The 13,921-nt window shown below is 45.9% G+C and overlaps 1 protein-coding gene across 1 annotated transcript in view; it reads right to left on the bottom strand.

Moving 5' to 3' along the window:
- The window catches only part of CFAP61 (cilia and flagella associated protein 61), a 250,115-nt gene that overhangs the window by 76,395 nt on the left and 159,799 nt on the right, over positions 1–13,921 (bottom strand). The window contains 2 exon segments of the mRNA XM_010836599.1: positions 3,450–3,642; positions 9,032–9,130. Of these exon segments, the coding sequence (XP_010834901.1) occupies positions 3,450–3,642; positions 9,032–9,130 (292 nt within the window).

Here is a 13,921-nt window from a genome sequence, read left to right as displayed (position 1 = left end):
TGGACACGACTGAGCGACTTCACTTTCACTTTTCACTCTCATGCACTGGAGAAGGAAATGGCAACCCACTCCAGTGTTCTTGCCTGGAGAATCCCAGGGATGGGGAGCCTGGTGGGCTGCCGTCTATGGGGTCGCACGGAGTTGGACACGACTGAAGTGACTTAGCAGCAGTAGCAGCTATAAATATTAAGTTCCAGAATTTGTGTGTTGTGAAAACTTTTAAAAGCCATCAAGGGTAACCTCTGCACCACAGCTTTGGGAGAGAGCAGGAAGGAAAGGGGAAGGAGGAAGGAAGGGGAAGGAGACACGGAAAGAGGGAGAGAGGAGAGAGAGAGGCAAGGACAAAGAACTGGAGCCAGACCACCTGGGCTCTAACCTTAGCCCCTAATCTGCCACCCTGCTGTGACTGTGGACAATCTGTCTTGTCTGACCTTGGGCCTCAGCCTCACGGCACCTCAGTTGCCTCATCTGTGAAACGGGGATTCTTGCATTTCTCCAGTTAGTTCTGCTTTGCTGGATGTGACTGCTCCTAACAGCTGTATGAATTTGCCTGACACCTTTTGCTGTTGCCCCTTGTATCTATTTTTTCGCTCTTACCCTCTGGCTGCCCATCTTTGCCCCACCTCCTGGCTTCCCCAGAGTACTGCCTCGTGGGGAGTCCCAGCCACGGTTTTCCCATGGCCACGCTGACTCATCTGACTTCAGGCTGACACTTTTGTCCTTCCTCTTTTTGAGATGACCCACAGCCCGGCGCGGGGGCAGGCCTCTCTTGGTCTGCGTGATGTGCCAAGAGCCGTGGAGTGGGCCTGGGGACCCCAGTTGTCAGCTCTTGCACACAGTTTTTTCAGAACCAGTGTGCGCTCAGCAATCAAAATAACCAATCCATACATGGGCTTTGGGGGAGGGGTTAGAGGGGGCTGAATGTGAACCAGAAAAATCTTCATCTTCCAAAATAGAAAGGCCATAGCTCATATCAGAAGTCGACCAATCAAGGGGAAAACTACAAACACATTTTTGCGAGTTCTGGGGAGCAACCCATGAAGACTGAATAATGGAAATGCCTTGGAATGGTTGACCCTGGAGACAGGGCTTGAAAGTAGAGACTAGCCCTCCTCATGTGAAACACTGCAGCACAGTGTAGCCTGAGCATGGATTTTCTCATTAAAAGAAAAAAAGTGTGGTGGATCTGGATATCAAAAATATTGCACGATATTTTAGACTGATCCATGCCATTTATAAGTCAGATTAGAGGTTAAGGTTTGCAATTATATTTTATAAGATATAACATATAGTCTTTTTGCTTACTTTCATCAGTTTGTTAGTATTTTTTTTAAATCACAGCATTGGGACAAAACCATGAGAGATTGGAAGAGAAGTAAATAGGGAGAGAAATAAGAGCTGGAAGTGCCCAATGAATTCAGCTGCCTTTAAAAAATATCAGCTTATGTACCTTTAATTTTCATGTCCTTCTGGAAAAATTAATTTGGAACACTCTTGATCACTTCTTCATTTCATGTTGCCCGGTGTAAAAAGGGCAAGAGCTTAATGTGCCACAGACGAAAGCCATGGGGCAGCTGGGCACACATGGACAGGCGCCCCAGACTCTGGACAGCTGGCCAGGCCTCCTCTCACATTTTCCCAAGTCCACGGTCACAGGGAGCAGCTGGAGCTCTGAGGTGAGGCGGGGGACAGAGGAGTGCTTGGTGTTTTCTTCTGATTTTATGTTCAAAAAAGAGGAATATTTAAGGACCTCATTTATTTTTATAAATAAAAATCCAGAAAAAAAAATCCTTTTCTACACTTTGAGAACTGGATTTCTTTAAAAGAAGAAGGAGAAGCAGAAGGGGAGGAGGAGGTAGGAAGAAAAGATATCACTCAGAGGTTGATCCAAGCTGGACCATCAGGGGTTCCCTTGACGGCCTTGGCCTCACCTGGAAACAAGTCAGAACTGAGGTTTCTCAGCCACACCCATCCCCACCCCACCACCTGCTGGCATCTGCATTTTAACGAGATGCACAGGGGATTTTTGTGCATATAACAGCTGGAGAAGTGCTGCTCTAGAGTAAGATGAGGTTCTAGAATGTTCGAGTCCATAGTTCTCCAACCTAGCCTTAAATCAGTGTAAGTTCAATGCATGAAGCAGGGCACCCAAAGCCGGTGCTCTGGGACAACCCAGAGGGTGGGGAGGGAGGTGGGAGGGGGCTTCAGGGTAGGGGGATACACGTATACCTGTGGCTGACTCATGTTGATGTATGGCAAAAACCATCACATGTTGTAAAGTAATTATCCTCCAATTAAGTTTATTAATTTTTTAAAAAAAGAATCAACTGGGAGCTTCAAAAAAAAAAAATACTGATGACTGGGTCCCACTCACCCCAGAATAATTAAAACAAAGCCCCTGGGAGCAGGGCCCAGCCTGGGTTTATTTCAAAAGTGCCCCAGGTGTACTCAACCAGTAACTGCGGCTCAGTGATCGAAGTAAGTGATGCTCAGCGTTGCCGGGCTGTCTGTCCTCACCATGACCACCAGCTCAAGCATGAATGAATCCCCATGGTAGCCTGGGACAGGACCAGGAAAATATGACCAGTGTTTGCGTGGGACATGGTGGAGGGGGTGGATAACTCCATATAAACCCAACTTGGAGCCTATCCAGTTCCTCGGGGGAAATGTAACAAAAAGACTCCATCATCTAAATCTCTTTCCATCAAAGAGATGACCTATTTCTGCACAAAATGCTGCTGCATTGCAGTGAGAACGTTCAAACTCAGCTTCAGTCACATCCTGGAGCATTTTCCTCGAGTAGGGTTTGAGAATTAAACCCAGACGGAGAGCATGGTCACCAGGAAAGCCACCAGCCACACTCCCTAGAGCTTTGTAACCAAGACACACAATAGCACAAGGGTGACAGAAGGTGTGCATGTCTGAAATACTTTCTTGCAAGCCTGGCACCATCACCAAATGTTAAGCTCTTGAAAATGTTAGTTGCTCAGTCGTGTCTGACTCTTTGCAACCCCATGACTGCAGCCCACCCGGCTCCTCTGTCCATGAGATTTTCCAGGCAAGGATACTGGAGTGGGTTGACATTCCCTCCTCCAGGGAATCTTCTGGACCCAGGGATTGGACCCACGTCTCCCGCATTGCAGGTGGATTCTTTACCATCTGAGCCATGAGGGAAGCCGTAGGCTGTTGAGGCAAAGTTAATTTCCTGTAGATGCATGACAGGCTGCTTCTGGATTCCGCTCTGGTGAGTGGCAAGTGTTCGACTTTGGGACCACAGCTTCAAGGATGGCATTTCTCCAGTTTGCTGTGGTTTTCACCCTTGGGAAGAATGCTTTCTTGGAATGGGGTTTCCAGGAGGACTCAGTTCTGGTCACACGTGCAGATGGGAGGCACACTCTTGGCCCTGGGATGTGGGCCCAGCCACCCCGTGACCCATACCCCCGCCCCACTTCCCTCAGCCCTCAAGAGCTTCCCTGGTACTGCCGTCCGGTGCAGAGGATGAGGTGGTCATAGAGCACGACTTTCTCTCTCGAAACCACGACCTGCTTGGCTGCTCGGTCTATGGCGGTCATCTTAGCAACCACCACGTTGACCCAGGAGCACAGCGACATCAATTCATGATCTCTGTCATTATAGCAGTGGCTGCGGAGAGAGAGGCTCCATCAGTGACATTTGAGCAGCTGACAGCAGGCATTAATTAGACATCTGGTGAGCTGGTTCAGGGCCCCTGGTGGGCCAAGCCCGTGCTCTTGCTGAGAACTTACCAGGATCTGGGCAGGCTAGGAGATTTGTCCTTGTGGAACATTTAGTCGCCAATTGACATCTTCCTATTAAAGCTAAATTGTTTTGCTTGGGGTAGGCCGGTCCACGCCAGGAAGGGTGCACGCACACCTGTGTGTGTGTGTGTAATCATTTCTAATACTCTTCCTTCCAATGCATGGCTGGTGTAAATTTACTTTAGCTGTTGAACTGTCACATTGACAACTGTCATCTTGTCATATTGACCACAGACTCGGAGTGAATGAGGATGAAGAAAGTGACACCTGAGGATCCCCAAAGGCAGGGGTTGAGGCCCCACAAGTCTGCAAAGGCTTTTTGATAAATGACTCATATCCAGAATAAGCATATGGATTCATGCCCAAACAACAAAACACATTTTATTTAAAGAAGGTGTCAATTGGGGAATTATGTTTGCATCCAGTACAATCCCTGGGGACTTTGGGGAGTCCCTCCTAATGACTAAGGTGATTTATAGGGAACCTCTGCTTCCATAAGAGCAGGTCCAGGATGGACAAGTTTGCTTCTCTGGGTTCTGTTTGAGGATGAACACAACACTGTAGTGGGAGAAAAGTAGATTTCCTGTGGCTTTGGGTTTATTTAGATTTCTGTAAGGGCTGTTTCCAGAATCTTCTGGATGGTGTGACCCTCAGGTACAGGATGTTTTAATAACCCTGTTCTGAAGACCGAGAGTGCAGAAGAGCAGAACACTGAGAGTTTGTTTAAACCCAGGCTTCCCCGAGCCAGGGTCTGTGTCCCTGCTCTGTTGCCAAGGAGACTGGGTCCCGGGGACTCTGCACCCCTTCTCAGAACCTCACCATCTCCACCTCCGAGCAGGAGGTGATGACCTCTCCTCACCCACCTCAAGGGTTGTGAGGGATGGGCATGAGAATGTAAGAGATGCTGTCCGGTCAAGTGGGATGCATATGTGAGGAGTTATTAGTCCAGATAATGTTAACGATACACAACCCTGTTTACTCTGCTTAGAGGCAAACAGGATTCTGAAGTGGTAATGGGAGAACATTTTTTCTTTTTGATCCATGCGTAGAGTCTGCTCGCACCACACAAAAAGAACCCTGGTAATGGATACACATTAGACCCTGTTACGGGGCCTGTGAAAGAGAAGCGAGTCTGGGCTTTGTATCTCTCCATGCAACAACACTTAAAAAACAAGAAAATTTCTTCTTAATAAGAAAAGAAAATAGGGGGCTGACCTGTCACGGGAAAATAACAGATAGTGAGATGAAATTCTTTTTTAAAAAGCCATGTTGGTAGCTTTATAGGAAAACAGGATGTTTCATTGATTTCGTACATTCACGAAGAGACCCATGAAGGGCTGTTCCTACTTGGGACATCATCCATTCCTAATAGAGTGGTACTGTCAGCCATCCAAGATGGGAAAAAAATTAAATTTCCTTAACGCACAGGGATTTGTCACATGAGGATCTGCTCAAAGATGCAAGTTCTCAGGGGAAATTTGAGAAAGGCTAAGATGAATGTTATTTGTAATGACAGTCGGTCAGCAGTGTTGATAATTTCAGAATTCATATCTCAGAGCTCAGATCTGAAGCTCTGTCCAGCAGGCTGGCACTCAGAAACACTGGGGCTTTAGGAAACCTCAAGAAGCATGGAAAATGTGGGATGCTTCCTTTTACAGCCTGTGACCACACAGAATGACATTTCTCAGTTTAGGACATCACTGGGCAGGCGATGCCCATCCGTTTTGGATATTATAAACCATTCTGGATCTCCTTTAATTTACCTATCAGGTAGGTGAAGCTAGATACTGGAGCCTGTAAGTGTTCTGCCTGTAAAATTATTTCCTAAGCAGAGTAAACAAATATTAAGATTCTCACATGGCAGGGACTGTCTCAAGGCTTGGAGACCAGAGAAATATCTCCACTAGGGTTCTCTGGGAGACAGAGAAGAAACCAAAGAAGGGAGGTCAATGAAACTTCATGTTTCTCAAATGAGCTTGACCCTGACACAGAAATAATGTGAAAATTTGTCTTCGTAGAACATTCTGGAGACAGGTAATAAGGAGGAGGGGGAAAAAAAAGTAGAAATGCAGAGTGGCCAGCTGGCTTAAAGTTGCAGTGACCTCAAACCTAGAGATCGAAAGTCTTAGCCTAAGGTCCCAGGTGCAAAATTAGGAGTGAACTCCAGTGGAATATTAATAAATGTAAGTGTGGTGAAGACCTGCATTTCAAGGAATTGGAACCCTACAGGATCGGAAAGGACCTCAGAGGCTTTCAGGAGGGTTTACTGTGACACTCCCGGAAGAAGGAGCATCGTAATTACCCTTCAGTGGTTCAGAGCGGATCGTCTAGTTAGCAGCTTTCTCCCTCTGCCTGTTCCCCCTCCCTCCCAGTGCCTTCCTTTCTGTTGCATCCCCGGGTAAGTCATTAGCACTTCCACCAGAGGCTGGACGGTGTGGGGACACGGGCAAGGGAACAAAACATGGCTCTTCAAAAAATAGTAATGGCAATAATAAATCCAAACACTGGTTATGGAAAAGTTCAGAATTTGTATTAGGTTGGCCAAAAGGTTCATTCAAGTTTTCCCAGGAGCTAGTATGGAAAAACCCGATTGAACTTCTTGGCCAACCCAATATTTAGCACGAGGAATTTGAATAATTAGATTTACAGATGTCAGCGCACTTGCTATTTTTTAACTCCATGATCAGAAAGTTTCCTATATCGTGATCTGAGGACCATTTGAAAGGCAGCATCCTGTTGATGTTTCTGTGTTGTAGCTTCTGTGGGTTAGGACATGCTGGTCCCCATCCAGAAGCATCTTATATGGCTCTGTTATCTAGTCCCTATCTACACCCTGGTGGAGGGGACTTTGGTAGGTACTTTTTGAAGGTAACCATTATCCATTTGACATAATTTACTGAGCACCTGCTAAGTGTCGAACATTGTCCCAGACACTGGGACCAATCAGCGAACAAAAAGGCAAAAAATTCTGGCCCTTGCAGAGTTTGCAATATAGCTGAAGGATTCGGAATCAACCATTTTAAAGGCAAATTGTATATTTACAAGGATTTCAGTAATAAGGAAGAGAGCAGAGGAAGAGGACTGGAGTGTCCTGGAGAATTGGTTGCAGACAATTGGGTGGTCAGAATGGGTCTCGTGGAAAAATATAAGTTGCTCAGTGGTGTCCAACTCTGCAACCCCGTGGACTGTAGCCCACCAGGCTCCTCTGTCCACAGAATTCTCTAGATAAGAATACTGGAGTGGGTTGCCATGCCCTTCTCTGGGGTTCCTCCCAATCTAGGGATCAAACCTGGGTCTCCTGTAATGCAGGCAGATTCTTTACCATTTGAGCCACCAGGGAGCAAAGACCTCCAAGGTGGGGACTTGCCTCTTGTGTTCAAGAATCATCAAGGAGACTGGTGAGGCTACAGTGGAGAGAACAAGGGCAAACGTAGTGAAAAAGGGGGTTAGAGATGTCAGCAGAAAAGGACAGGCTTCAGACTGGATGGAGCATCTGGAACTTTCTGTGATGACAGAATCCTTCTGCAGCTGGCCTGTCTGATAGGAGAGCTACGAGTTACACGTGGCTAGTTGGCCACTTGAAAAGTGGCTGAAGTAATTGAAGGGCTGAACTTTAATCCCCCTGAACTGTAATTAATTGAAACTTAAGCAGCCACATGCGGCATGCAGTTGCCACGCTGGACAGAGCAGCTCCTGGCTGCTGAGAGTTGACATGATCTGATTCATGTTTTTGCAGCCTTTTTCTGGCGACTGGGCCGATAGCATGGATGAGGGAGGGCGGGGGGAAGAACAGGGGCTGAGGCACCAGGTGACTGAGTGCTAGCCACATGCAGGTCCCTGCAGAACCAGGCTGGCAGAGTGTCACTATCTATCTCTTCTCTTCTGAAACACACCTGGCCTGGAGACTGACAGAAAACCTTGGACAGGCAGACTGAATTACATTCCTCGTGAGACAATGATTGGGAACACCGGTATTTCCTGGGAATTGTGTCATTTGGAAAAGACAGAAAGTGAGGAAGGGGTGTGCATGGATCGACTGTCCTCGCTCAGCCAGAATTTGGCGTTAGACTGATTTTAACCCAAAACTCCAGTGAGCCTGGTTTAGCCAAGCACAATCCACAGTCAAATCCCTCAAAGCACAGACAGATGAGGTCCCCTTTGTGGTGGGGGCAGAATCTGAACCCCATCGACTTGGCTCCAAACCCAGACCCTTCTGATGGTGCTCTGATGATGTCCTTACCAAAACTCTGAAGTTTATAGTCTGGTTTTAAAAGTACTGGGTCAAAATGAGCCTGGTTCTGCTGGCAAGGTGGCTGCTGTTTTTGTCACTGTTTGACAGCAAAATCAGCCTTTTTCACAGAGGAAAGATGATCTTCTTCATGGATCTAAAATTAACATCCACCCCCGCCCCGCCCCAACTCCCATTGAGAACAATTTCCTCCCTCCTTCCTGGAGAAACAGGCACATTGTTTCTAGAGGTAGGGAGCCTAATCATGCCTGTACCCACGCTTTGCTCAGGAAATTAAAATGAGTGGAAGCTGAGTGATAATGAAATGGCATTTTCTAGAAAGGATGTTGTCAAAGACTGATTCTGCAGGGACAGAAACATTGACGCTTGCCTTGATCGGTTCCAAAGACCTTTGCTTCATCAACCTCGAGTGGTAGAGGGCTGGGTGGGTCTGAGACCCTCACCCCAGGGAGGCACCCAGCCTTTAGCTCCCTCCAGCGGGTTGTCTGTTCTGATACAAATACAGTCACCAAGCTCCCCTGCCCTGGAGAGTCACTCAGAATCTGAGTATAGGTGGTATCTGGGTCAGCAGACTCGTCCCAGATGTCTGGAACAGGCCAGGACCCTCCCAACCCTGCCATTCACTCTGAACTTGGTTTGCATCTCCTAAAGAGCATCTGAACCCACAAGAAAAGCCCACCACTTCCCTTTTCTACTGTTAGCAGAAAAAGGACAGCACATAAATGAGGGCATTTAGGCTTCAGTATGAAAAAGCAGGGGAAGGATAAACTGGGAGTTTGGGATTAACAGGTACACACTACAATATACAAAATAGATAATCAACAAGGACCTACTGTGCAACACAGGGGACTCTACTCAATATTCTGTAGTAACTGTGGGAAAAGAATCCAAAAAAGAATGGATATATGTATAAATGAATCACTGTGCTGTACACCTGAAACTAACGCAACATTGTAAATCATCTTTACGCTCATATAAAATGAATTTTTAAAAATGAAATTCATACTCATTTGCTAAAAACTTCCTTTGTTCATTGCCCAGAAGTTTTTTTCCTGGGAGTCCGTAGGTTGAAATCAAGGTGAGATTACTGAACTTCAGATGAGAGCTAAGGAGAAAGAAGAAAAAAAAAAAAAAAAGTAAAGCACAATTCTGTGAGAGTTCATTGTAATTCAATTGAACCTTATTTCACATGTCTTCTAATTGTCGCTGCTTTCTTTGACTGTAGCAACTCTTTTTACAAAAATCTTTCAAGAGAACCAACCATTTAAAGGAGAAAGAGGGCATTGGAACAGCTATTGACAGGAACTTCCCAAACTGCCGGCCAGTGAAGGCAGAACATTAATTTTTAAAAATTTGTTTTTCAGAGTAAAACAAAATCAAACTCCAAATTAGGAGGAAGCAGGTGGATTTAGTGTAAGTCACAGTTGGGAAGATCTCCTGGAGAAGGGATAGGCTACCCACTCCAGTATGCTTCCCTCGTGGTTCAGATGGTAAAGAATCCACATGTAATGTGGGAGACCTGGGTTCAATCTCTGGGTTGGGAAGATCCCCTGGAGGAGGGCATGGAAACTCACTCCCGTACACTTGCCTGGAGAATCCCCATGAACAGAGGAGCCTGGTGGGCTACAGTCCATGGGGTTGCAAAGAGTCGGACATGACTGAGCAACTAAGCATGCGCACGCGCGCGCGCGCGCACACACACACACACACACACACACACACACAAGCAAAGTTTGAGTTTCAGATGACTTCTGAGAAATGGCATGGAACCCTAACCACTACAGTGAAAACTTGCTGAGTGCCTACACTCAGGGGTTCTGCGAGGCCCTCCCCAAGTCCTTGAAGCAGTACTATTACTACCCTGACTTTATTGTGTGAAATGGAGGCAAAGTGATTTGCCCAAGACAGTACACCCAGGAAGTCTGGAGGTAGGACGTGAACCACGTTGTTTGGCTCTAGCATCTTCTCATCTGACCTTGGTCTCCACTGCCCTGTAAGACCCCAAACTGTGGACAGGGATGCAAAGGTCATCTAATTCCCACAGTCAACAATAGATTTATGACTTTCAGATGTTTGTAACTACTCAAATCAAGAGGCCACAGCATCACAGAGGAGAGAATGCTGGAGGATTCCTTTCAAGAGCAAAGCTGCCTTATATTTATTCGCATCAGGCTTTCCAGGGCTCAAGGTGCGCTTATGGGTATCGTCATAGAGATTAATCTTCAAAACAATTTCTGCCAGGGGCAGGAGGCAGGTTTGCATTTATCCGTATTTCAGACTGAAGAAAATCAAGGTTGGAAATGGTAGATAATTTCTTCATGGTCAGGAAGGTCAGAAGCAGCTGGACCAGAAATGAAAGCCTTGCCTTCTGACCCCAAGTAGCACCCATTGGATTCACCCAGGTTTCCCGGAGACCAGCGCCCAGGGGGGTGGTGAGCAGTCCACTCAGCACACACGTTAAGTGGGCACTTCTCTGCGCTCCTTCCCTCTAGGTCTCCCTGAAATATTTACAGCTCTCCTGCTGGGCAGATCTACTCTCCAGCTAGAGTCAGCAACATTTTCTGGGTGAGCTGATCTTCTCCTGGCCTTCAGCAGGACAAGGAAGGTATTTTTTTTTTTTAAAAATCTCTTCTTGGTTCACCCCTCCCCTTACACCAACCACTGCCAAAAAAGAAACCATCTCCAAGTTAGAGAAGAACACCCGCCCTCCTTACCCAGGAGGGAACTGGAAAATTTCCAAACGTGGAAATGCTATCAATTTGCTGACAATCTGTTAAGTACCATTAAAAGCCGGAGCCTTTTGGTGAGGGCACACACGGCCAGCAATGGAATAAACTCAACTGCACCTGACATTTAAAAGTAGCTAAATATTATGAAAGGGTCTGCTCTAAAGTCTCTAGGGATGTGTGTCATTTAAAGGCGAATATTCTTATTTGATACAAAGAAAACAAAGAACATCTATCCTCTAACAATAATAATTTTGAATCCTTTCAAATAACATAAAGGTTACAATTAACCCCAACTACTTAGGGCTGCCAGTCTGCAAACACACCAATCGTAGGTCTTTGATTTCTTACCATTTAATGGAAAATGCAAATAATAATATGTGTTTATACTCACGTGTAGTCAAAATTTATCTGGGCTTTGGAGGCTAAGTGATCAAAATGTGGTTTATGTTATATAAATAACATCTATATGCAGGCCTCTTTCACATCTCTGTGTGAATAGGAGGCGTAGTGATTATTCAGTGATATCTTTTACAACAAAAACAATCTCTTTGGCACTGAATAATTTGAACTAACAACACGGACCACTTGTAGAATGACTTTAATTTGCCAAATTACTGCCCTGCATTAACTGTATAACTATATTATACAGTTAAAAGTTTCAACCAAAGATTAGAGGAGGGGCATTTTCTTAATTTTTATCTATTCATTCATTTTTATCTATTTTTATTTACTCCTCAGCTTCAGCCTCAGCCAAATTCCTTCTGCATTCTTCCTCGTGGCTTCTATGATTCTTCATCCACTCTTCAGGGTTGCCATTTCACCCTTTCTCATTCTCCTTACTATGCCTTTGCTCATTTTCAACTGAGAACACCTCTCGTGTCATAAACTAAAACAGAAAAGAGCACCCCCGGCAGGAGCCCTCCCCCATTTTCCTTTTTGCCACCTCCACATTCTCCAACAACAGCAATCTTCCTTCCCCCTCCGATTCAGAAGACAGAGGTCTTCCATTAATCCTGTCTCTTCTGCAAGCTCCCCTCCTGCCTCTTCCAGCAAATTCCTCTTTTAACTGTACTTAAGAAACCTGAAAGTGACCTGTCTCGTACTGATAAGGTGGAGCCATGCCATCAGCAGACCCTGCTTCTCTGCTTCTCAGTGTGCGCCTTCCGTTCCTAAGGTCACCTCAGGTCCAAGGCGGCTCCTGGAGCTCCTGCCATCACATGCCCCCTACATCCACATTATAGGCAGAAGGGAGGAGGAATGGGTAGAAATGGCTGCTCTTTAAGGAGCTTCCCTGAAAGTCTCACGTGGTGTGTCTGCTGACATAGCAGAACTTAGTGACGTGGCCGTATGTAGCAGCAAGGGAGGCTGGGAAATATGGTTTTTCAAAGAGAAACACACTGGGTTTTCCAAGAACCACACTACCCAGGGTTCTGTTATCAAGACAAAGTACAGAATAAATACTGGGCGGCAGCTAGAAGTCTCTATGCATTGACTTAAGGAACAGTGGGTGGGAATGAGGGAAGATCCTCATAGTATCCAGGGTCCAGGCAGGAAGTGGACAGTCGACTCCACAGGGGGTTTGACTGAAGAAAGGCAGAGATGTGTGCAGGCTTCTGGGGCTCACCCATGGACTAGCAATGGTGGGTAAGGTGCCACTGTTGATGGTAATCCTGAGGAGGGAGGGCTGGAGGACACAGGGACGGGTGGGGCCATGGAGGAGGCCCTGTCCAGGAGCTAACATATAGAACTCTCAATCTGAGATGGCACTGCCTTGAGATTCTCCTTGAAGACTGCTTTCTTCACCATCTCCTCCTCCATGGCCCATCTACCCTTTGCCAAGCTTCCCAGGCTCCATGCTCAGTCTGGGATTGACCAGGTGATGGAATTGACCACCATGACTTCATCTTACATCTTTATACTTTTTTTTTTTCTGAGCTAGAAACCTAATTTCCAGACACCCATCAGTCCTAATGTGGCCACTCCACAGGCATACCAAATTCATTATGTGTCCAAACAACGGATCTGTGGCCCCTCCCACTTCTCTTTCAACTTCATCAAAGACATGGTCAACTGACCACCTCTTAAGTTAGGAACCTGGGGCTCCTACCCTCCCTCTCCTTCCCCACAACTGGTCACCATGTCCAGTTATGTTTGTGTCGTCCACGTCTCTTGAACACCCAACACCTGCCATTCCCAGGACACACTGCCTTAGCTCACCTTCTTGCCTAGAGAAAACAGTACCAGGGTTAGTCTCTCTGGCACAAGTATCTCTCCTGTCTATCTTCCTGGGAATTCTTTTTAAATTAAATCCAAGCTCAATTGTTCCTGGCTTAAAGTCCCCATGTCTGCTCAACACTTTGGTGAATGCAGAGCAGGGTGGCTAAGACCATGGGGTCAGGGGTCAGAGGTCAGATTGCTTTACTGGACCCCTGGCTGGAGCACTTTCTAGTTCTTTGGCCTCAGGCAAGTTATTCAGCCTTTCTGTGGCTCAGTTTCTGCCTGTGAAATGAAAATAATAAAGTCTCACTCCTCATATGAGTGATGTGAGGATGAGATTAAATAGCACATATAAAACGCTGAGAATATTTCCTGCTACACTGAACATTTTCAATGCATGTTAATTATTTTTATGACCAAAACATTAAGTTCAAATTCATGAGCATGGTATCTCAGTTCCTATGTTTGGGGCATACCCTTGCCTCCCCACTCTTCTTTGAAAGTCAATCTTCTTGCTGTTCCATGAAGTTCCTGCCTCTTTCGTGCCTTTATATGAAATTACCACCAGCATTTCCATTTTATCTCCAACCTCATATCTTTCTGTGATAGCTATCTCTGTCAACCTGATTTAGAAACATCCAAATATTTAATTTCTTAAATTTATAACTGAGTATCAGATAATCTTCCAGTCCAGCATTTCTCATGATGTACTCTGCATATAAGTTAAATAAACAGGGTGGCAATATACAACCTCGACGAACTCCTTTTCCTATTTGGAACCAGTCTGTTGTTCCATGTCCAGTTCTAACTGTTGCTTCCTGACCTGCATACAAATTTCTCAAGAGGCAGATCAGGTGGTCTGGTATTCCCATCTCTTTCAGAATTTTCCACAGTTTATTGTGATGCACACAGTCAAAGGCTTTGGCATAGTCAATAAAGCAGAAATAGAT

The sequence above is a fragment of the Bison bison genome, unplaced genomic scaffold, assembly GCF_000754665.1.
Source record: "Bison bison bison isolate TAMUID 2011002044 unplaced genomic scaffold, Bison_UMD1.0 scf7180017864063, whole genome shotgun sequence".
In the NCBI taxonomy this organism is placed as follows: Eukaryota; Metazoa; Chordata; class Mammalia; order Artiodactyla; family Bovidae; genus Bison; species Bison bison.
This window is presented reverse-complemented; position numbering and strand designations above follow the sequence as displayed.